This window comes from Arabidopsis thaliana, assembly GCF_000001735.4.
Source record: "Arabidopsis thaliana chromosome 1 sequence".
Lineage (NCBI taxonomy): Eukaryota > Viridiplantae > Streptophyta > Magnoliopsida > Brassicales > Brassicaceae > Arabidopsis > Arabidopsis thaliana.
This window is the reverse complement of record NC_003070.9, coordinates 22,930,625-22,950,647: the sequence shown is the minus strand read 5'-3', so window position 1 is coordinate 22,950,647 and position 20,023 is coordinate 22,930,625. Positions and strand designations below refer to the sequence as shown.

At 35.7% G+C, this 20,023-nt stretch overlaps 7 protein-coding genes, 2 long non-coding RNA genes and 2 pseudogenes across 13 annotated transcripts; 8 read left to right on the top strand and 3 right to left on the bottom strand.

Moving 5' to 3' along the window:
- Positions 1 to 159: 159 nt before the first annotated feature.
- Positions 160 to 2,805, top strand: AT1G62085 (Mitochondrial transcription termination factor family protein). 2 transcript variants are annotated; one of them, NM_001334018.1, is made up of 2 exons: positions 204 to 2,330; positions 2,609 to 2,805. In NM_001334018.1, exon 1 carries the CDS (start codon positions 506 to 508, stop codon positions 1,889 to 1,891), a length of 1,386 nt encoding a protein of 461 aa, NP_001319292.1. In that variant the 5' UTR covers positions 204 to 505; the 3' UTR covers positions 1,892 to 2,330; positions 2,609 to 2,805. The 2 variants fall into 2 exon arrangements, with proteins under 2 accessions (NP_974069.1, NP_001319292.1); NM_202340.2 differs by lacking the exon at positions 2,609 to 2,805 and having other exon boundaries at positions 160 to 2,181.
- Positions 2,757 to 3,234, top strand: AT1G08457. Its single transcript, NR_139434.1, has 2 exons — positions 2,757 to 3,000; positions 3,043 to 3,234. It is a non-coding gene; the product is annotated as an other RNA (long non-coding RNA).
- AT1G08463 lies at positions 2,900 to 3,129 on the bottom strand. Its single transcript, NR_139435.1, has one exon. It is a non-coding gene; the product is annotated as an other RNA (long non-coding RNA).
- Positions 3,235 to 3,698: 464 nt separating the features above from the next.
- On the top strand, positions 3,699 to 4,406 carry AT1G62080 (uncharacterized protein). Its single transcript, NM_104889.2, has one exon. The coding sequence runs from the start codon at positions 3,745 to 3,747 to the stop codon at positions 4,195 to 4,197; it is 453 nt and encodes a 150-aa protein (NP_564791.1). The 5' UTR covers positions 3,699 to 3,744; the 3' UTR covers positions 4,198 to 4,406.
- Positions 4,407 to 5,405: 999 nt separating this feature from the next.
- On the top strand, positions 5,406 to 5,927 carry AT1G62075 (annotated as a pseudogene; the record flags this gene model as incomplete). The annotated part of the gene is made up of 1 exon: positions 5,406 to 5,927.
- A 431-nt stretch (positions 5,928 to 6,358) lies between these two features.
- AT1G62070 (uncharacterized protein) lies at positions 6,359 to 7,054 on the bottom strand. Its single transcript, NM_104888.2, has one exon. The coding sequence runs from the start codon at positions 7,014 to 7,016 to the stop codon at positions 6,651 to 6,653; it is 366 nt and encodes a 121-aa protein (NP_176398.1). The 5' UTR covers positions 7,017 to 7,054; the 3' UTR covers positions 6,359 to 6,650.
- Positions 7,055 to 8,347: 1,293 nt separating this feature from the next.
- AT1G62060 (uncharacterized protein) lies at positions 8,348 to 9,079 on the top strand. The gene has a single exon (NM_104887.3). The coding sequence runs from the start codon at positions 8,401 to 8,403 to the stop codon at positions 8,851 to 8,853; it is 453 nt and encodes a 150-aa protein (NP_176397.1). The 5' UTR covers positions 8,348 to 8,400; the 3' UTR covers positions 8,854 to 9,079.
- A 704-nt stretch (positions 9,080 to 9,783) lies between these two features.
- AT1G62055 lies at positions 9,784 to 10,317 on the top strand (annotated as a pseudogene). The gene has a single exon.
- Positions 10,318 to 11,623: 1,306 nt separating this feature from the next.
- On the top strand, positions 11,624 to 14,599 carry AT1G62050 (Ankyrin repeat family protein). Its single transcript, NM_104886.5, has 2 exons — positions 11,624 to 13,276; positions 13,954 to 14,599. Exons 1-2 carry the CDS (start codon positions 11,774 to 11,776, stop codon positions 14,323 to 14,325), a joined length of 1,875 nt encoding a protein of 624 aa, NP_564790.3. The 5' UTR covers positions 11,624 to 11,773; the 3' UTR covers positions 14,326 to 14,599.
- Positions 14,600 to 15,189: 590 nt separating this feature from the next.
- AT1G62045 (ankyrin repeat protein) lies at positions 15,190 to 15,981 on the top strand. Its single transcript, NM_104885.2, has 2 exons — positions 15,190 to 15,357; positions 15,519 to 15,981. The coding sequence occupies exon 2, from the start codon at positions 15,540 to 15,542 to the stop codon at positions 15,741 to 15,743; it is 204 nt and encodes a 67-aa protein (NP_564789.1). The 5' UTR covers positions 15,190 to 15,357; positions 15,519 to 15,539; the 3' UTR covers positions 15,744 to 15,981.
- Positions 15,982 to 16,098: 117 nt separating this feature from the next.
- ATG8C (Ubiquitin-like superfamily protein) lies at positions 16,099 to 17,888 on the bottom strand. Of its 2 annotated transcripts, NM_104884.5 has the most exons (6): positions 17,563 to 17,888; positions 17,396 to 17,446; positions 17,140 to 17,195; positions 17,001 to 17,053; positions 16,639 to 16,757; positions 16,208 to 16,489 (listed from the first exon to the last, which is right to left on the bottom strand). In NM_104884.5, exons 2-6 carry the CDS (start codon positions 17,430 to 17,432, stop codon positions 16,395 to 16,397), a joined length of 360 nt encoding a protein of 119 aa, NP_176395.1. In that variant the 5' UTR covers positions 17,433 to 17,446; positions 17,563 to 17,888; the 3' UTR covers positions 16,208 to 16,394. The 2 variants fall into 2 exon arrangements, with proteins under 2 accessions (NP_001319291.1, NP_176395.1); NM_001334017.1 differs by having other exon boundaries at positions 16,099 to 16,757.
- Positions 17,889 to 20,023: the final 2,135 nt, after the last annotated feature.

Sequence of the window (20,023 nt, the reverse complement as noted above, 5' to 3'; positions counted from 1 at the left end):
CAAAACGACTACCTTCACCTGAGGTTGTGTCATAAATCAGAAGTCTTGTCAAGGATCTTACCTTTTATGTATGAATCTCGGAAAGCCCGATTTTTACTTTTGTAATTTGACGACATGTTTCTTTTTGTGTGCAGTTCCGACTTGGAAAATAACTATATTTTCAATTTCAATCTCTTTTCCGAAACCTTGAACTCTGTCAGTGAGTCCGATATGTTACTTTTGATGTTATTTGTATTTTATATTCAAAAATATTTTCAAATCATTAACGAAGAATCATAAACCCTAAAAATCATACCTTTTTTTTTACTCCTCATTCCCCAATTTAGGGTCGGTCTGTGTGATTTTGGATTTCATGAGATTTTGATAGTCGACCACCCGTCGATCTTTGGCGGCACTCGATCTATGGTTCACTGTAACTTTTGAATTTTGAGACTAATCTTCGTAGCCTGGTCGATCCATTTTCACGAACTGAAGAATCAGATAGATTGCTTCTGAGCCTCCCGTCATGTATTCTCTGATACTCCATGGAAAAAGGTTGGTCCAGTTGAAGAAATGTCGTCATTTAAGCGTTCCAGTGAACCTCCTCGAAAAGGCATCTCCTTTTTCCAATTCCTTCTCCTATGCTAATGCTACAGATGCGAGCCTTAGAGCTGGTCGAAAAGGGTTGAGTTTTTCTGTCTCTTACCTCGTTGATTCATTGGGTTTACCTAAAAAGGTCGCAGAATCGATCTCAAAGAAAGTCAGCTTCGAGGACAAAGGCAATCCTGATTCTGTTCTGAGTCTATTGAGAAGTCATGGGTTCACTGATTCTCAGATCTCAAGCATCATTACGGATTATCCACAATTGCTAGTAGCTGATGCTGAGAAATCAATTGGTCCCAAGCTTCAGTTTCTGCAGTCCAGAGGAGCTTCAAGGTCTGAGCTCACTCATATTGTATCTACAGTTCCTGAAATCTTGGGGAAGAGAGGGGACAAAACTATCAGCATATACTATGATTTTGTTAAAGAGATTATAGAAGCGGATAAGAGTTCCAAGTTCGAAAAGTTATGTCATTCTTTGCCAGAGGGTAGTAAGCAGGAGAACAAAATCAGAAATGTTTTGGTTTTGAGAGAATTGGGTGTTCCTCAAAGGTTGTTGTTCCCATTGCTTATATCTGATCACCAACCTGTCTGTGGAAAAGAAAATTTTGAAGAATCACTCAAGAAAGTTGTTGAGATGGGTTTTGATCCAACCACCTCAAAGTTTGTCAAAGCTCTTAGGGTTGTTTACAGATTCCGCGACAAAACTATAGAAGCAAAAGTTAATGTCTGTAAAAGTTTAGGCTTTTCTGTTGGAGATGTATGGGCAATGTTTAAGAAGTGTCCTTCCTTTCTGAATTTCTCTGAGAACAAGATAGTTCAAACTTGGGAAACCCTGAAGAAGTGTGGACTACTCGAAGACGATGTCCTCTCAGTGTTGAAGAAGTTTCCACAATGCATTAATGCTTCAGAGCAGAAGATAATGAACTCCATTGAAACATTTCTAGGCTTAGGATTTAGCAGAGATGAGGTTGCAATGATAGCCAAGCGCTTTCCTCAATGCCTTATTTTATCTGCAGAGACAGTGAAGAAAAAGACTGAGTTTCTGGTGAAGAAGATGAATTGGCCACTAAAGGCTGTGGTTTCAACCCCTGCGGTACTTGGATACAGCTTAGAGAAGAGGACTATCCCAAGGTGTAATGTAATTAAAGCTCTCATGTCCAAAGGATCGCTTGGAAGTGAACTCCCTGGAATGTCGTCTGTTTTGGTATGTACCAATGAAGAATTCTTATGCAGGTATGTGAAGAACCATGATGACAAGAAGATAGTACCTGAGTTGATGGCTATTTTCACCGGAGATCGCGTTTCATAGATCAGAAGTCTTGTCAAGGATTTTGCTTTTATTTTTGAATTTCTGAAACCTTGATTTTAGACTTCAAAAGCTATCCAACTTGGAAATGTAACTTTTAATGTAATGTTGAATCTTTTATGATATATTACCAAGATTGGTAGCTTAGAAACGGCAATGCAGCCAATTAGTAGACATGTGAATCCAAACTATGTGTTTGCTGACTTTAGTTTTCTAAATAATTTTTCTTCTCACTTTTTGCTGACCTTGTTCGTCTTGACTCTTGAATTTTTACTGACCTTGTTCAGGAGCTGCATTGCACACAAGGTTTCTTGACTGTCTCTATACGTCTTGAGTTTGGATCATGTATTGTCTTATTTCTGTATCATGGTTTTTTGAACTGCAGATATGGATTGAAATTTGGAATGATGCAATGCAGCTCCTGAGCTCTTGGATTGGTCATGTAAGCCTTTTTTGTTTCTTTATTAGTGTTTGGTATTTGGTCTTACTGGGAGGCTTTAATTTCACTACAATTCATAGTTTTGGGAATAGAGCCAACTTCTCTTATGATACTTTAAAATCTTGCTACGGTGAGATTCTTTTGCAAGTGATTTGCTTCGTCTCTGTCATAAGTTTTTGGATCATATGATTCCACATTGCTCGTTTTTGTCATATTGGTAATATTGGTCTTTACTTGATTGGATATCACTGAGACACTTAAATGCTATCTGATATCATTAGGACTCTGGAATATAGCTATCATAGTGGAAACCGAAGAAGCTTGAGACCTTTTTTAATCTTGTTGAGCTGCTAAGAGAGTCGTTTCAAGTTCAATACTTTACTCTGAAAACCTTTTATACCAAGGTGTAACGTACTCAAAGCTCTCTTGTGGAAAGGACTGCTCAGAAAGAGAAGTGAGCTACCTGCAGTGTCCTCTGTTTTGTCGATGAAGGATTTTTAGATTGGTATGTGATGAAGTACAACGAGCTGATGCCTGCGTTGATGGCTATCTTCACCAAAAGTCGTGTTTGTTATGAAGCACAACGAGCTGGTGCCTACGTTGATGGCTATATTCACCAAAGGTCGTGTTTCATAGATCAGAAGGCACACCTACAACAATGAGCAGTGCCAAGGTTTGTTCTTATTTTGTTGTTGTCAGTTTTAGATTTCTAGATGAATCTTATGATGTGATAATGGAAAAACGAAAGAAAAGCTTTTGTTAAAGTATCTATGAGTGATATCATGATATGTCAAAAATGTTGCATGGATACATTGATTCTTTAGTACTTGTTACGAGCTGCTAAGAGAGTCGTGTCAAGTTCAATACTTTTCCTTGTCATTTAACATAATTGCTTGTCTGTTTGGATTCTATTGTGCGGAAGTTATGATTTATATTTTCAGATTCATATTTTCAATTAGGAAGCTTTAGTTGGAATCAAAGTGGATGACCCTGATTGAGGATTTTAATGATCGTTGTGAGAACCTTTCTTGTAGTTAGTTGGTGGATTGTAAAAAAATTATATGTATTTAACTCTTGATTGAGAGTCAGAAGTTGGAAAAATGAATTAAGAGGTTTTCGAATAAGAGATCACAGTTATAGTATAGTATTAATTGGATATCACAATCTATTCATAATATTAGCTAGTTAGATAAAATTGTGTTTGATCTTGGCAAGAGGTGTTAAAATAGTATCATGTTGACATGTTGGTATGACTATTAGTCGTAATTTAAGCTTATGTATATTTCTTGTAAGAAATGTTCATGTATCATAATAAATACAAGTGTATCGAGTTTTTGTATATATAGAGGTCTATGATTTGGGAAGAAGAACACAACATAACTCACCACAAACACAATCTAATCCAAAAAATCAAAAGATGAATGCCACAAAGTTTCTTGTGCTTCTCGTGATTGGCGTTTTGTGTGCCATTGTCACCGCAAGGCAGGTCAAAGATTTGTCCACAGAGACCAAATTAGGGGCCTCTCTTCCAAAAACGACTACCAAAGGCATTGGAGCTCAGCTTTCTGCAACTGGCTCAACTTTCAGCAGCAGCAGTGTCGTTAGCTATGCTAATGGTTTTAACAATCCCAAAGGCCCAGGGGCCAATGCATTCGAAAGTGGCTCCACATTTACCAGCGGACAAGTCACTGCCAAGGGTCGCAAGGCAAGAGTTTCTTCTGCAAGTGCTTCTACCGCTACAGGTGAGGCTGCAGCTGCAGTGACTCGCAAAGCTGCTGCTGCACGTGCAAAGGGTAAGGTAGCTTCCGCATCAAGGGTGAAGGGTTCCTCTGAGAAGAAGAAGAAGGACCGCAAAGGAAAAAAGGATTGAGCGTGAGGTCATCTCATATTCTCACACATGCGTATTCCTCAAACCTACATATTAATTATATCCTAAAAACTACAAACTCACAATCTCTTTCTTGTTCATAAATAAAACCAGAGATTGTCACCTCTAAATATTATTATGAAATGCTACTCTTTCTCATGTAATGGCTTTTTTAAAATAAAATAAATGCAATAAATATGATCTTATAGTATAATCTTCTTCAGTAATGGTAAAAAAATGTTTATAACACTTAATATTCTTGTGGAAGAGAAACTTCACGAACATGTGAATATGGTGACTCTCATAAACAACAGGGTGATGTGAATGTGAATATGTTTTCCTTAACATCACATAAGATAAATCCTCTAGTCATTTCTCATAAGATCCACTGTTTCTAAAATCTACTTGATTCTTTTGTCTTTAAACTTTGGTTTAAATTTAATCACTCACTACGAAAGAGAAAACTGGTTGAGACTGGTAACAAGGTTTCTTCTTCATCTTCGCATGCACGTAAAGACTTGGGATTTTTTTAAAGTATTTCTTCCTGAATATAGTTGTCATGAAATGGTAATGTTTCTCTATCTCTGTTTCTCCTCTTCACATCAAAAATACATTTCACATTTTATACATTTCACATGTGATTCCTCCAGATTTTATTGACATCTTAGAGCAGTGGCGGACCCACGTTGGAGGCAGGTGGGGCAAGTGCCCCATACTAACTCTTGTAAATATTATATAAGCTACTACTAAACATAGTAATTCAGTTAGCTCAAATGGTTTTCCAGCAACAAGTGCCCCATACTAACCCGACTTCAAGTCTCCAAATTGTCATTTTTGTTAAAAAAAATTATAATCACCATACAATTTAGGTAATTAAATTATACTTAGTACTATTTATATATATGGTGCCCCACATTAAATTACATTCTAGATCCGCCCCTGTCTTAGAGAAGTCATTACCAATGAAGCTGCCTTATTACTCGATGAGAGGAGACAAAAACAGAGGACACAGAAGAAAGAGTTGATTTTTGTTAAAAAGGTTTCGAAAGTATTGCTAACGATCAATCTCTTGAATTTTGAACAATTAATATTCTTGTGAACAACATGATGACTCTCGCTCAGAAACAACAGGGTTTTGTTGTCTGGTAATAGGATTCTTCCCAAGTAATTGAGCAAATAAGAAAGAAGATTTTTCATCACAGGTTGTTTAGGCGATATATCAAAGGTTCACCTAGACAATGGGTTTTGTTTATTTCTACGAGTGATCTTTCCTTATCGGCTTATTGTGTTTCCGATTATGCTTCATGCGCGGTGACTCAGAAATCATTGACCGGTTTGGTGATTATACTTTTGGTGGGTCTCTAGTGTCTTTGAAGACAAGGAACCAAAAAACGGTATATCTTGTTCGTCCGCATGCATAAGCTGAGTATAGGGCCATGGATTATAGTCAATGCGAACTCACATGGGTTATCGCTTTATTACGAAGTCTCGGAGTTGTGCAACATAAGACGATACCTTTATACTGTGGCAGTCAAGCGGTAATTCATCTATCAAACAATCCGCTGTTTCACGACCGCGCGTACTAAACACATTGAAGTTGACTGTCACTATGTACGAGATGCGATAAAAGCTGGGATCATTTCAACACATCACGTTAAAACAACGGAACAACTAGCACAAATCTTTTGACTAAAGCTTTGGGACGTAATCACTTTTGTTACTTATTTTTACTTATTGGGACATACACGCAACATCTTGAGAGAGAGCATTAGGCCGTATATATTGGGTTAGGCCATATGAAATATATTGTACTTGCTCGGCCAGTTAGTGTAGGGTTTTGGGATAGCTTCTCTCATTTGTATAAATACGTTGTATTGCGGTTAATCACTCAACCTTTTCTCTCAATCTCACCATAACGCTGCGTGTAAGGAATTAACTATTGTAATCTATGTTTATGTAAAACGTTATTGCTAATCTATTAATGTCTTTCAGATATAGAGTCAATCTACATCGCCATTTTAATATAAATGATGGTATGTTATGAAATCCTAATATATTAAAGAAAAATGTAATCTTAGTTTACAGATGTGTACCACTTTACAAGCACACACTTGACACTTCATCACTTCACTTCCTTATAACGAAAACTAATCTTAGAACATTGGATCATTGAAACATGGTTGTATATTATTTGGTTATCGATCAGTCAGACGGACACCATAATCACTCATACATATATTATTCAATAAGATAAAGCCGTAGTAAATTATTACATTTATTTTATATATTACACATAGAAAGTAGCATTTCATGATTATTATTAGGGATTTCTTATTATTAAAGGGGACAATCTCTAGTTTTATTTATGAACAGAAAAGAGACCGTGCGTTTGTAGAGTATTATTATCTTATTATATAGGTTTGAGCAATGAACAATTGAACATCATCACCTCACGCTCAAGGCCAAGGGTCAGTGCTGCCCGACGCATCACTCCTGCCACCTCCGGAACGATATCCTCTGGCTGTGGCACCATGGGAACCCGCTGGAGCATCTTTGGGTAGTCTACCATCTGCGTTCGCATCAACTCCTCCAGTGTCACCATTAGACATCTTTGGCGGAGTGGGTAAACCTGGTAACTGCGCTGGCGGTAATGTTGGTAATGGTGGTGGTAACGGTAACGGTGTCTTAGGAATCGAAACGGCCTTCTTATCCATAAGTTCTTTGGAAACTTCTTCTAGCGGCCTTGCGCCTACATTGGCACAAACATCTCCAATTACAATGAGCAAAAGTACCATCACATGAAACTTTATGGCGAGATTCATTGTTTTTGGTTTATAATTTATTTTTAAGATTTTGGTGTGTTTTGTGTTCCCTACATCATACCCTATATATAGTCACACACACCTAAACACATTTTTACATCATTTTTAATAATGTCCGTGTCTGTGTGTATTTTCTTAATTGTTACAGTGAAATAAATAAATGTGAAAGAGATTTGGTTTAAATTAGATAACTATTTTACTTGAGAGTGTTTAATCTGACGTACATATTGGTTAATTCAGTTCAACGTCTTATAGTGACATTAGATATTAATATTGATTAGATATTTTCTTACGTAATGTTCTCAAATCGGATAAATCAGTCAGTCAAGCCATTATAATAAAATATTATACGAAGTTATAAAAGAAGAAAAAGAACTTTTTACTAAGTTTAGAATTTATAATATTCAATTTTCACTTTACTAACATCGGTGATTCACCTAAAGCATTCTGTTTTACCAAGAATGTGTGTTTGCTTTAGAATTCACAGTATTTACTTCTCACTTGATCCCGTGTGTAGTAGACAATAAAACCATGTTGTTTCGGAGACTCATCATATTCACAAACAGATTTTCCGATTTAATAGTTCTTTTTCTTCTTTTATAATTTTCATAGTACTGTATCTTGTTTTAATGGCTTTGCCTTGACTGACTGATTTATCTGATTTGAGAACACTACGTAAGAAAACATCTAATACTATTATCTACTATCACTATATCTGTATTTAAATAACAATAGTTGTTTACCAATATCAAAATTACAGAGGGTGCTTAACTGCGTTTAGTATACATTTTTTATTATGTAATTTTAATTATAAATAAACCAGTTTACAATTTGGGATTTCTTTATTAGGATTTCATAACACACCATTGTTGAAAAATGGAGATCTAAATTGACATTATATATGAAAGACAATAAATAAGATACAACGTTTTATATAAACAATATGGATTATATACAATAGTTAAAAAATCCTTAGATGTCTGTTAAACACAGCGTTTTGGTGAGTTAACTCGTATGGTATAAGTTTAAAGCATTCCAGTAACTATATTGGTATCAAAATCTACATTCATATTAATTCAAATAATTTTTTACGTTTACCAAAATAAATCCATATAAACATGCGATTGATCTTGGGCAAGAGAGGTGTTAAAATAGTATCTTGGTATGACTATTAGTTGAAATTTGACTAATGCATTCAAGAATGTATATTTATTGTAAGAAATGCTCACGTATCTTATTTGATAAAGAATGCTCACGTACCTTAATAAATACGTGTGCATAGAGTTTGTGTGTATATATAGATGGTTATGATCAGGGAAGAAGAACACAACACAACTCACCTCAAACAGACAATTTAATTCCAAAAGATAAAAACAATCAAAAGATGAATGCCACAAAGTTTGTTGTGCTTCTCGTGATTGGCATTTTGTGTGCCATTGTCACCGCAAGGCAGGTCGAAGAAGTGTCCAAAGAGACCAAATTAGGCACCTCTCTTCCAAAATCTACTAACAAAGGCATTGGAGCTCAGCTTTCTGCTGCTGGTCTTACTTACAGCGGCAGCAGTGTCTCTAGCTCTGCTAGTGCTTTTAACAATCCCAAAGGTCCAGGGGCCAGTGCATCCGAAAGTGGCTACACAAGTACCATCGGACAAGTCATTGCCAAGGGTCGCAAGGCAAGAGTTTCTTCTGCAAGTGCTTCTGCCGCTACAGGTGAGGCTGCAGCTGCAGTGACTCGCAAAGCTGCTGCTGCACGTGCAAAGGGTAAGGTAGCTTCCGCATCAAGGGTGAAGGGTTCCTCTGAGAAGAAGAAGAAGGACCACAAAGGAAAAAAGGATTGAGCGTGAGGTCATCTCATATTCTCATGCATGCGAATTCCTCAAACCTATATATAAATAATATCCTAAAAACTACAAACTCAAAATCTCTATCTTGTTCATAAATAAAACCAGAGATTGTCACCTCTATATATTATTGTGAAATGCTACTCATTCTCATGTAATGGCTTTTTTAAAAATAAAATAAATGCAATAAATCTTATACTAATCTTCCTCAGTAATGTTAAATATATATATAGAACACTTAATATTCTTGTCAAGAACATGATGACTCTCAGTAACAAGTAACAACAGAGGTTTTGTTGTCTGGTATTGGTAATAAGATTCTTCCCAAGTAATTAAGCAAGTAAGAAAGAAGAATTTTCATCAAGAGGTTGAAGATTTCTTGATTTTAGTTGTTCTGAAAATGTTTAGCATTCGGTTGAACATTAACATCTATTGGACGAGACTTGAATATCTACTAGTAGTACTCACGCAAAATGGTGGTTCTCTATCTCTGTTTCTTCTCCTCGCATCAAAAATAAATTTCACATTTTATATATTGAAATAGATCTGCATGTGATTGATTCCTCCAGCTTTTATTGGCATCTTAGAGAATCCATTACCTAATGAAGCTTATTACTTCGATGAGATCGGATGGTTATGGTGAAAAAAACAGAGGACACAGATGAGAAAGTTTGTGTTTTGTTCAAAAAAGTTTGGGAAAGTTTTGCTAACGAAAAATCTCTTGAATTTGGAGACTTTCTCGTGTTTTAGCTACGACGAATATTTTGAGTTAACGTTATCAAAGCTCTCGTGTCCAATATCCTCTGTTTTGAACACTACCGATCAAATGTTTTTAAAAAGGCATGCAACGAAGCACGATGACAAGAAGCTTGTTGATGACACAAAGAAACTGTATTCATTTTTATTTATTGATTTTGATTTGTGTAGTCCATTAAGGAAATGTAGCATAAAGTTTACTTACTAAATATAATACGACGTGATTCCATTTGCCAAATCTTGATTATTTTATTTTAATGAATAATCATAAACCCTTAAACCCTCATTTTGAGAGTCGTCTCAGTGCAAAATCCATTTGCTTTTTCCAATTCCTTCTCTTCTACTAGTGCTAAAGATGGTCGAAAAGGTCAGATTTTCACTATCTCTTACCTCATTGATTCATTGGGATTAACCGAAAAACTCGCTGAATCCATCTCGAGGAAAGTAAGCGTCGATGAGAGGAGAAATCCTGATTCTGTTCTGAATCTTCTTAGAAGTTATGGTTTCACAGATTCTCAGATCTCAAGTATCATTACAAATTATCCTCGGTTGCTTATAGTAGATGCTAAGAAATCACTTGCTCCCAAGCTTCAGGTTTTGCAGTCTAGAGGAGCTTCAAGCTCTGAGCTCACTGAGACTGTTTCTACCGTTCCTAAAATCTTGGCAGTATTACAAAGTTTCAGAGAACTTTTATTTGGTTTCTGATTCTCGTAAGTGATGAATACAGAGAAGCATTAGAGTAGAGAGAGCTAATTTATAGATAGCAGTCACCATTATTGCATATCTACTTGAGTCATGTACTCATACTTACATGTGTTGATTCAAGTATGAGTACATTTCGTTGCACATATAAGAAAGGGAACGATGTCGTTTTGTGCTGTTGCAAATTTCTTCTCCACCAAGATTAGAGAACCATACTTATTATATATCAGTTCAAGAAGACTCAGTTTTAAGGCTTACGACTTCATTTTTGATAGTGAATTAGTTTAACGATGATGATAATAATATAATAATGAAGACTAATAAAGAAGCGGATTGGTCGGTTAGAGAGAGCAAAGTATATTTTTTAGCTAGCAGATAAATTTTATTCTGTTGCATAATTTGCATTTGGTCACGACAAAAGCGATTCTTTTCTCACTTTTCTTTATCTTTGTTTTACTTCGTATCGTACCTTGTGTCCTATTAAATACAATTAAATTATGGTTGGTCCATAGAAGCAAAAATGTGTAGATTTTGTAAGGGTATCTATAAACTTCAAATACTTATACTTAATACTAGCTTTTATTAAATAAAAAACAGTTAGGCAATGAATTTGAAGTTAAATCAAGTCCGTGAATAGTAATGTATACACAAAATTGGTTGTAACAATTTGTTGCATAAAGTACTCTAATCTCATAACGAATATGTATAACTATCAAATATGTGTAACTATCAAAATAGCCGTATTAAACATATATATGTACAAAAATAGTATCAATCAAATAAATAATGCTATAGTTTCGACAACCATGATAGTCACTAATAATTATTTATTTTATTTCTATCATTACTAGTCAACCATGAGTCATCACTATAAACTGTGACATCTCAAATAATTTTGTTTAAGAAAGTACTACTAATTATAACAAAATTCTTCACATCAATCAAATATATTTCAACCTATCATCAAATACAATAATGTGTATTTTTGTTTTAAAAAAAAGCCCATGATGTTCTAATTTATGCTACATTACAAAAAAACACCTAAAATCCAACAAAAAAAAAAAAAAAAAAAAAACTATAATGTAAAAGACAAAAAGCTCAAATAAGAAAACAAAGAAGAAATTAAAAGAAAAGAGTACTGACAAAAAGCCCAGAAATATCCTTATTACGAATCTCTTCTCTCACTCACGCCTCCCCAAATAAAGAGAGTTTTTATATTTTAAATAATCTAAACAATAAACAAATAAAACAAATAATAAATGAATGAAATAAAAAAGGAATTAAATTGCTCACCACAACTTCGAATTCTGTAACATCCCATTTCCAAAAACATTCCGTTTCAGCTTCAATCGAAGAAGACGAACTAGAAGAAGAAGAAGAAGAAGAAGAAGAAGAATAAGAATCACAATCACTCTTTTTGAGGAAGTTAGTTAGATTCTCAATCTCTCCGGAAACAATCATGGCTCGGCCTTCGTCGGCGTCTGCAACAACGGCAATTAGACCGGAAGATTACTCTCACAGTCCAGTTCATTACGCCGTCGTTTTGGGAGATCACGGTGCACTGACTCGTCTTCTCTCTTCCTTGCCGAAGCTAGGAGATCCTGAACAGATCCGAACAGAATCCGACTCACTGAGTCAAGAGCGAGTCGCGGATCAGATCTCCGCCGTGCTTGACCGTCGCGACGTTCCTTCACGCGAAACGCCTCTTCATCTGGCGGTTAGACTCGACGATTTGTTCGCGGCGAGGGCGATTTCGTCGGCCGGTGGTGATATTTCGTTACAGAATGCTTCTGGATGGAATCCGTTACAAGAGGCGTTTTGTCGCCGGAATTCTGAGGTTATGAAAGTGCTTTTACGGCATCACCACCGTTTAGCTTGGTGTAAATGGCGGCGGAGATTACCTCGTTTGATAGCTGTTCTCCGTCGTATGAGAGATTTTTACATGGAGATCTCTTTTCATTTCGAGAGCTCTGTGATTCCGTTCGTCGGAAAAATCGCTCCCTCTGATACTTACAAGATCTGGAAACGCGACGGTAACCTCCGTGCTGATACTACATTAGCCGGATTTGATGGTTTAAAAATTCAAAGAGCGGATCAAAGCTTTTTATTCCTCGGTGATGGTGATGAATCTCTAGATATTTCTCCTGGATCTTTGCTTGTACTGAATCGAGACGATCGGAAAATTCTCGACGCTTTTGAAAGTGCCGGAGCTCCGATTAGTGACTCCGACATCGCCGGATTCTGTTCTCAGTCAAGCTTATATCGTCCGGGAATGGATGTTACTAAAGCAGAGCTCGTCGGACGAACGAATTGGCGGCGGCAAGAGAAGATGGAGAACGTCGGAGAATGGAAAGCTAGGGTTTACGAAATCCAGAAAGTGACATTTAGTTTCAGATCTCGGAAAATTGTTACCGGAGATGGAAGCGAACAAGTTTTACCGTTGGAGTTAGACGAAGACGATGAAGGATTCTTAGTAGCTGAGAATCCGAGTTTCTTAGCTCCTCCGCCACGGTCACAGAGACGACACAGTAGCTTTGTTAAAGAAGATAGAGATTGGATCTCCGTTGGGAGAAAAAGCGTCGACGTTTATCCCTCCGCCGCACCACCGCCGCCGCGGCAATCTCAATCACCGCGAAGATCAGTGTCTCAATTTCAACCACCGAGAAGGTCAATGGCTCAGGTCCAGCCACCGAGAAGATCAGTAGCTCAAGCCCAGCCACCGAGAAGATCAGTGGCTCTACCTTCAACGGTGTCTCCGGTGAATCCTCCACCGTCTCCTCAGATCAAAGAGAAGGAATTTGTGAAAAGCTTGCATCCGTCAGTGTGGTTAACGGAACAATTTCCGTTAAAAACGGAGGAGCTGCTTCCGTTACTTGACATTTTAGCTAATAAAGTCAAAGCCGTCGCCAGAATGCGTGATCTTCTCACCACTAAGTTCCCGCCGGGAACTTTTCCAGTCAAGGTAACAAAAGTGGCAATCTCGTAAATATCTTTAATTTCTCTATTTACAGTTTTTCAAAAGGACTTTTCAAAAAACTATCATATCTTATACCAAAATTAGCAAAATAATCTATAGTTTAAAAGCAAAAAAAAATAACTAAATATTTTTAAAAATTAAACCTTAATCCTAAACCCTGAATCTTAAACCCAAAAAATCAAACCTTAAACTAAAAAAAATGAATTCTAAACCTTTAAAGTTAAAATCTAGAGTCAATAATAGTGTATTTACTTCATTTTGAAAGAGTTAGGCTAATTTAAGATAGATTTTGTTAGCATTATTTTTAATTGTCCCAGATTGTTATTAAAACCAGTAAATCACTTTTTCCGTTTGTTACTCTTTTTGGGTTCTTCCTAAGCCTAAAACATTACGACCGTTATACCTAATGGGTCAAACCAACTTACGAGTCAAGTTCTCATTGGCTAGTCTCGTCAATGGAACGCTGACGTGACAAGATCACGGACGGGTCACGGAGGAACCAAAGCTTTAGCTTTTTTAGGGACCCATGCTTTTTTTTTCACTTCTATAGATCTCTAATTTTGGGGAATTGTGCTTTTTAAATACCCAAGTCAAATTCTTTAGATGATTATGAAATTTGTTGCTTTCTTTATGCTAAACAAAATCTTTCTTGTGGGATCCAGCTGTCTATTCCGGTGGTCCCTACGGTCAAAGTAGTCATCACATTCACCAAGTTTGTCGAGCTTCCGCCGGCGGAGACATTCTACACGCCGCTCTCAAGCCCAAGATTCCTCTACTCCGCCACCGCGGGTGAAGAAGACCATTCCGATGGCGAGAAACCCGATGCTCGAAATTCGATTTCACGGCCATCGACGTGGCTGAGACTAGCCACCGGAAAAGGCTCACATCGACGGGTAGAAGAGGAGGAGCAACAAACGCCGGACCCATTCGCTATACCAATTGGGTATAAATGGACAAGCATGAGTAGTAGTAATAGTAAGTCAGGTAATAGTAGTAAAATGAAGAAATCAAAGTCTACTAAGAGAACTAAGTAGTATCTTCTTTGAGGTATTAAAGATACGAATCAAGTCCTCTTTTAGTGTAGATAATCTGATATTAGTAAAATACAGAGAAGCTGGTTGTAGTATTTCTTTACTATACATTTATATTTTTTCATATGATTAAAATGCTGTCGTTTTTACTCTTTTCGTCGGTCATGGTCTAAAAGAGTTCAATAATAAAAGCTTTCAGATAGAAGCACCAACTAAAGTAAAAATAAAATTGCATAAAAAGAAAAATAACTATTTGTTCATGCTTTCCTTTATTTATGGATCAACATTGGTGGTTGTATTAACTTTTCTAGATACAATAATACTTTTTTTTTATAGCAATTTTTTACTTTTTTTTGTTGCTTTAATATTCGTTATAGTATTCTGTACTAAACTTCGAACTAATGACTTTTGATAAAGCAATCACTGAGTGTTCTGCTTTAGGTTACATAAGACACATTTTAGACGTTTTGGATTACATTCCATTCCAAGCTGGCTTTGTATATCCGATTTAAATAACTTGACAAAGCTACAAAACCTATGAATTACCTAATGAGAGTCCTTAAGAGACTAGAAGTTGAAGTTAATAATATATAGTACATACATAATAGAACACTTAGAATTGCATAAGATTTATGTGAAAATAAAGTCTTTTTAGCTGTAAATCTAAAGAACATAAGATAGATCTGTCACATGGAATGGGACATAATTAGATGGCTTAAATCACGACCAATATCATATGCTTTATACCTAAATATTCCAAAACAATGTTTGCTTCGCAAGTCGGAAACGAACAAACTTGAGTTAATAAAGTGCATTCAAAGACAACCTAAAAAAAAAATATCTTACACATTAACAAATCTAAAGATAAAAAAAAAAAAAAAAAAAAAGACAACATAAACTACAATATTTTACACTTTGTCTAATAAAGAAAAGAACAACACATCTACTATTTGTCTCCATTCTCCGCGTTGGCACTCATTTTGCTAAATCAAAATCGTCTTTCTCCTCCAAAGAAGACCTCTCAAAACATTACAGGTAATTTTTCTTTTCTCTTCTATTTTCTTAGTTATGAACGTAAGTCATGTTTTGATCCAATATGAAAAAACGAATAATTTGTATCTCTAGATGTTTTTATTATGTTTCTTTTGATTGGTTGAAGAATTCATTTTGATATCTAACTATGATTTTCTATTTAGTTTGCGAAAAGATATCGCAATATGGCAAGTGAAGCACCGAGTTGGGCAGATCAATGGGGAACCGGAGGGATCGGGGAGATGCCGGAGGAAGACAACACCAAAAGCAAGAAAGATGCCGGCGGTAAGAACTCTGGCCAAACCAAATCAGCCAAGATTGTTGATTTCGTAAGTTTTAAGTGGATGAAGAATCTTGTCCATAAGAAGAAGAAAGACTCTGATTCTTGAAAGATAAGAAAGAATCATTAAATTTCGATGTTTTGGAAGAAATTGTTTCTTCCTAAGATCTCAATTTATCTATCAATCTATTTATTTATTTTTATTTGTTTTGTCTTTCATATGAGTTAATGCGTTTTGGTGCATCCCACGATCGAAAGTCTTTTGTTCTTTACGACATGGTTTAATATTTTAATAACATGTAGGCAACGCGGCCTCGCTTATCATTAGTTGTTTCTTTTCTCACAAATTGTTTACCACACACGTCACACTAGATTTGCTAACTAAAAAAAAAAAAAAACATGTACGCACCAGAATCCAGATAGTCAAATTCAACCTCAGTGTTTGCAAAAACATGAATGACATTGTAAGAGAACTTAATTCATTTTAAATAACACCAAAGATACACTACTTATTTAGTAGATGTCTTTTTTACCACAAATATATTGCCTAAATATTAATAGATGATCAAAAAATGGTAAAAGAGAATTAATAATAGTTGGATGACACAAGTTGTGTGTCCAAAAGTAAAACCCAAACTAACAACTTAAATTCAAAGCAACATTTACATTAATAGTAGTACATATAACTTTTGCATATTCATAGTGTTATAAAAGAGCATATAATATACACATCAGCACAAAAGCATTGGAAGGCACACATTTAAACCAAACCAAAGGTGTTCTCTCCACTGTAAGTCATGTAGAGAAACCCATCTTCGTCTTTGTTCTCATCATAGATTGCAGACATCATTGCAGCTGCAAAAACATCAATAAAGAAATCTTTTATCATTGTTTCGAATTTGCAGAGAAGTGTATGCGTAGATTACAGTACTAAGTTAGCAGCGGATTTCATGAGAGCGAAATTAACATAAACCAGCTTTTATGCTAAGAAGTTGTGTGTTTACCAGTTGGAGGCAATGTGTTCTTCACAAAGACGAAGATAGCCTTTTCGGCACTCAGCTTGATTCTTTTACGGACAACATACACAAATTGCCCAACAGTTAGATCAGCTGGAACAAGGTACCTGAATCCAACAACCAAAGAGTCACAGATCAACACATTTCCCTGATATAAGACTCTTTTAGTCTTCAATAGAAGATCAATCTCATTCCGTAATACTACACATAGATAAAGTTCTTCAAGATAATGTTCAAAGCAAGGCACACTCTTTCTTGTTAGATTATCAAGTAAACAAAAGATGTGTAGAACTCATAAGTTGCCAACAAGAAAGAACAGCAGGAACAGAATATCACTACTCATTACTCACTTCTTCTTGTCGATATTGGGAACATCACTTCTTTCAGCTCTCTCTACGATCACCTACACCATGAACTACCTCTGTTACAAAAGCAAAGCTACATGCAAGAATTTACACAGAGAGGTACATAAATGCTGGAAAACATTACTGGAATTCTGTCTGGATACTTCTCCCTGATGCGAGAAGATTCAATTTGTCTCCTCTCTGCCATTACCAAAACCCCCAAATAATGGTGAAAGAACATCAGTGAACTGATCAATCATTAGAAACATAAGAGATTTGATCGATCGTATATCAAAGTCTCTAACAATCCATTCAAAATCGTCTCTTTTAAAAGGGTAACAATCAAAGATCCATAATTTCTAGTGATCCACTAACAAAACCCAGAAAGTTTTAGTTTTTACCTAGTGGGTGTTCCAACTTGAAAGAGCTATTAGCCATGGCGATTAAAGAATCTGAAATTAAAACACCAAAATCAATCAACACAATCTATGAAATCTGATATTCAATTAGGGATTTCGCAGAGGAAAACAAAAACCCAGAAACTGCGAAATCAGAGGGAGCAACATACCAAAGATTAGGGCTTCTCGTTTCCCCTAAATGTGACTGATGAAGAGAATCAAATGGCAGAAATTAGAAACGATCAAAATTCGATTTTGATGGGTTTCGTGTAGAAAACAGAATTAGGGTTTCGAGATTCCTAATCTATGCACGAAACTGAAAACTTATTGAAGTCTGAAACTTTCGATCAAACTTATCATCGTTACTTTCCTTTGTTGCCATTTGTCCTGCTGCAGAACCGGAAATTTGTACCGGATTATGGTTTGGTTTAGAATAACATTCGGTTCTCGTTGAACTTTTTTGTCTTGACTCATTAATTTGGTTGATTTATTTTATTTTACAAGATACAAAACAAAAAATTTATACGATTTTTTTTTTGTTTACGAATTAGGTCGCATGCAACCATTTAAAGTCTACACTTTAATATGCTTGGTACAGAAAATGTGAAAACAAAAACTTTATTTTTATTGGTTGATGCAATTTAACATTTGTCTTTCCTTTTCTTTTTTTTTTTTTTAATTTAGTAGTGGATTTTCATAGAAACTTTTAGGCCTGGGAGTTCGGTTTTGTCGGTTTAATCGGGTCGGTTAAATCGGTTTTTGGGGTTTTAAAAATTCTGCCGAATTGGACCGAATTAAATTTCGGTTCGGGTCGGTTTGGTACTCGGTTTTTTCGGTTCGGTTACAGGGATTAAAATCAATTCCGAACTAAACCGACCCTTTTTCTAAATCGGTTAATTCAAACCGAATTAGACCAAAATTAAAATTATGGGCTCAATTATTAAATTTACAATTATAAACCAACAATAATAAATTAATAATGGGCTAAATCTAATAAAAGTCCAAGTCCAAAATAAACAACATGCCCAAGCCCATCTGAAATCTAGGTTTTTGACAAGTGAAGAATGATGACGGTGACGGAGACGCCGTTCACTCATGCGCGTCCGACTTTCAAAGGGAAAGAAAGAATAATTAGCGGCTTGACTAGATCTGTAATTCCTACATAGTGCAGATGTCTATGTTTGCCACCACCGGCAACTAGACGAGAGATTTGATGTCGCGGCGGTGAGAAAAAAAAAAAAATTGGATTGATGCCAGAGAGTGTTGGTTTCACAGCAGTAAACGAATATGATAAGCTGAGAACGAAGAAGAAGAAGACTGAAGAAGGAGAAGAAGATCAAAGAAGGATCTTGAGGAGAAGAGTTTAAGATTAGAAAAGGAAGGAGACGACATGAATTGTTGACATAGATCTAGGGTTTCTTCTATTTTATAGGGTGTACCTCTAAACCGAGAAAACCGATCGGTTTAGCTTGCCGAACCGAACCGAACCGTAATCCGAATCACAATATTATTTTTGCCGAACGGTTTGCCTTCTCTTTATCTCTCTGCGCCGAGAACCGAAACATTCGATTTCCTCGGGTTTAGCCGAAATCCCAGGCCTAGAAACTTTACTAGGTAAAATTAAGAGGGAAGTATAGATGTATTTCAAAAATGAAACCACCAAATTAGTTTCAAAATTCAAATAGATGTTGGGAGTAGCAGAGCCCACCAACATGCCTTTGTCTCTCATACAAGTCCTCATAAATACCGATTTTGAAAGCTCTATGGCATTCCTTGTTCCTTTATTTCATTTTATTCTACAAACCTCTCTACATAAAAAGTCACATGTACATATACTACATGTACATGCACTATTCATAGACCCATGTGTATATACTTGGAGATGAAAGCTACCTAATTGAGTAAATTTTACGTTCCTCTTGAATATCGTTATGAGATTTATAAATGCTGTTTTTCTTATCAAATATCAACTGACTACTTTTTCAACTTCTATGTTAACGTTTTAGAGTTAAAATAGTAAATCAAAGATATGGACGTGTCATGTGTGACATAGTGACATCAAACAGATTTAAGAACAATGCGTAGACCAAGCAAGCTTATGCATGAACATATCATGTAGTTATTGTTCCGATTTCCCCGTCGAGGCGTTACGTAGGTCAGGAGAGAGATCAAGAGCATATATATAATTCATAATACATGCAAGATGCAAGATGTAATAATATTATTTATAAATATTGCCTCACAAGTTTCATGAGGATGGAATCCAATTATAAATAAAGTTAAACAAATGAAAACTAAAATCGCAAAAATAACGTATTTTTAACACATTCTCACGTTTTCCACCTAACAAAAATTGTGACGTATTTTTTTGTGTTAGAAGTATGCGATAAATTTGTAATCATAGACTCAAAGAGAATATCCATCACAAAATAGTAACTTTTTCATGGCTTATAAGAAAATCATTATGATATATTTTGTCGTATATTTTGTTTTTTTTTTAAGAGAGAAACGTCTATAATGGTTTAGCTGTTTCTTATGGACTTTTTAATAAACAAGAACTAGCAAGCAATCATCATGAAATTCTTAAAAGTGGTTCAATGTTTTTTTTTTTGTTTTTTTTTTGTAACGGAC

Coding starts and splice junctions, on each gene's coding strand:
- AT1G62060 (NM_104887.3), top strand. CDS start 8,401: ATGAATGCCACAAAGTTTGTTGTGCTTCTCGTGATTGGCATTTTGTGT.
- AT1G62080 (NM_104889.2), top strand. CDS start 3,745: ATGAATGCCACAAAGTTTCTTGTGCTTCTCGTGATTGGCGTTTTGTGT.
- AT1G62045 (NM_104885.2), top strand. CDS start 15,540: ATGGCAAGTGAAGCACCGAGTTGGGCAGATCAATGGGGAACCGGAGGG.
- AT1G62070 (NM_104888.2), bottom strand. CDS start 7,016: ATGAATCTCGCCATAAAGTTTCATGTGATGGTACTTTTGCTCATTGTA.
- AT1G62085 (NM_001334018.1), top strand. CDS start 506: ATGTATTCTCTGATACTCCATGGAAAAAGGTTGGTCCAGTTGAAGAAA.
- AT1G62050 (NM_104886.5), top strand. CDS start 11,774: ATGGCTCGGCCTTCGTCGGCGTCTGCAACAACGGCAATTAGACCGGAA. Junction 13,277..13,953: donor CGGGAACTTTTCCAGTCAAG/GTAACAAAAGTG, acceptor TGTGGGATCCAG/CTGTCTATTCCGGTGGTCCC.
- ATG8C (NM_104884.5), bottom strand. CDS start 17,432: ATGGCTAATAGCTCTTTCAAGTTGGAACACCCACTAG. Junction 17,196..17,395: donor CAAGTTGGAACACCCACTAG/GTAAAAACTAAA, acceptor TGGTAATGGCAG/AGAGGAGACAAATTGAATCT. Junction 16,758..17,000: donor CCCAATATCGACAAGAAGAA/GTGAGTAATGAG, acceptor TGTTGGATTCAG/GTACCTTGTTCCAGCTGATC.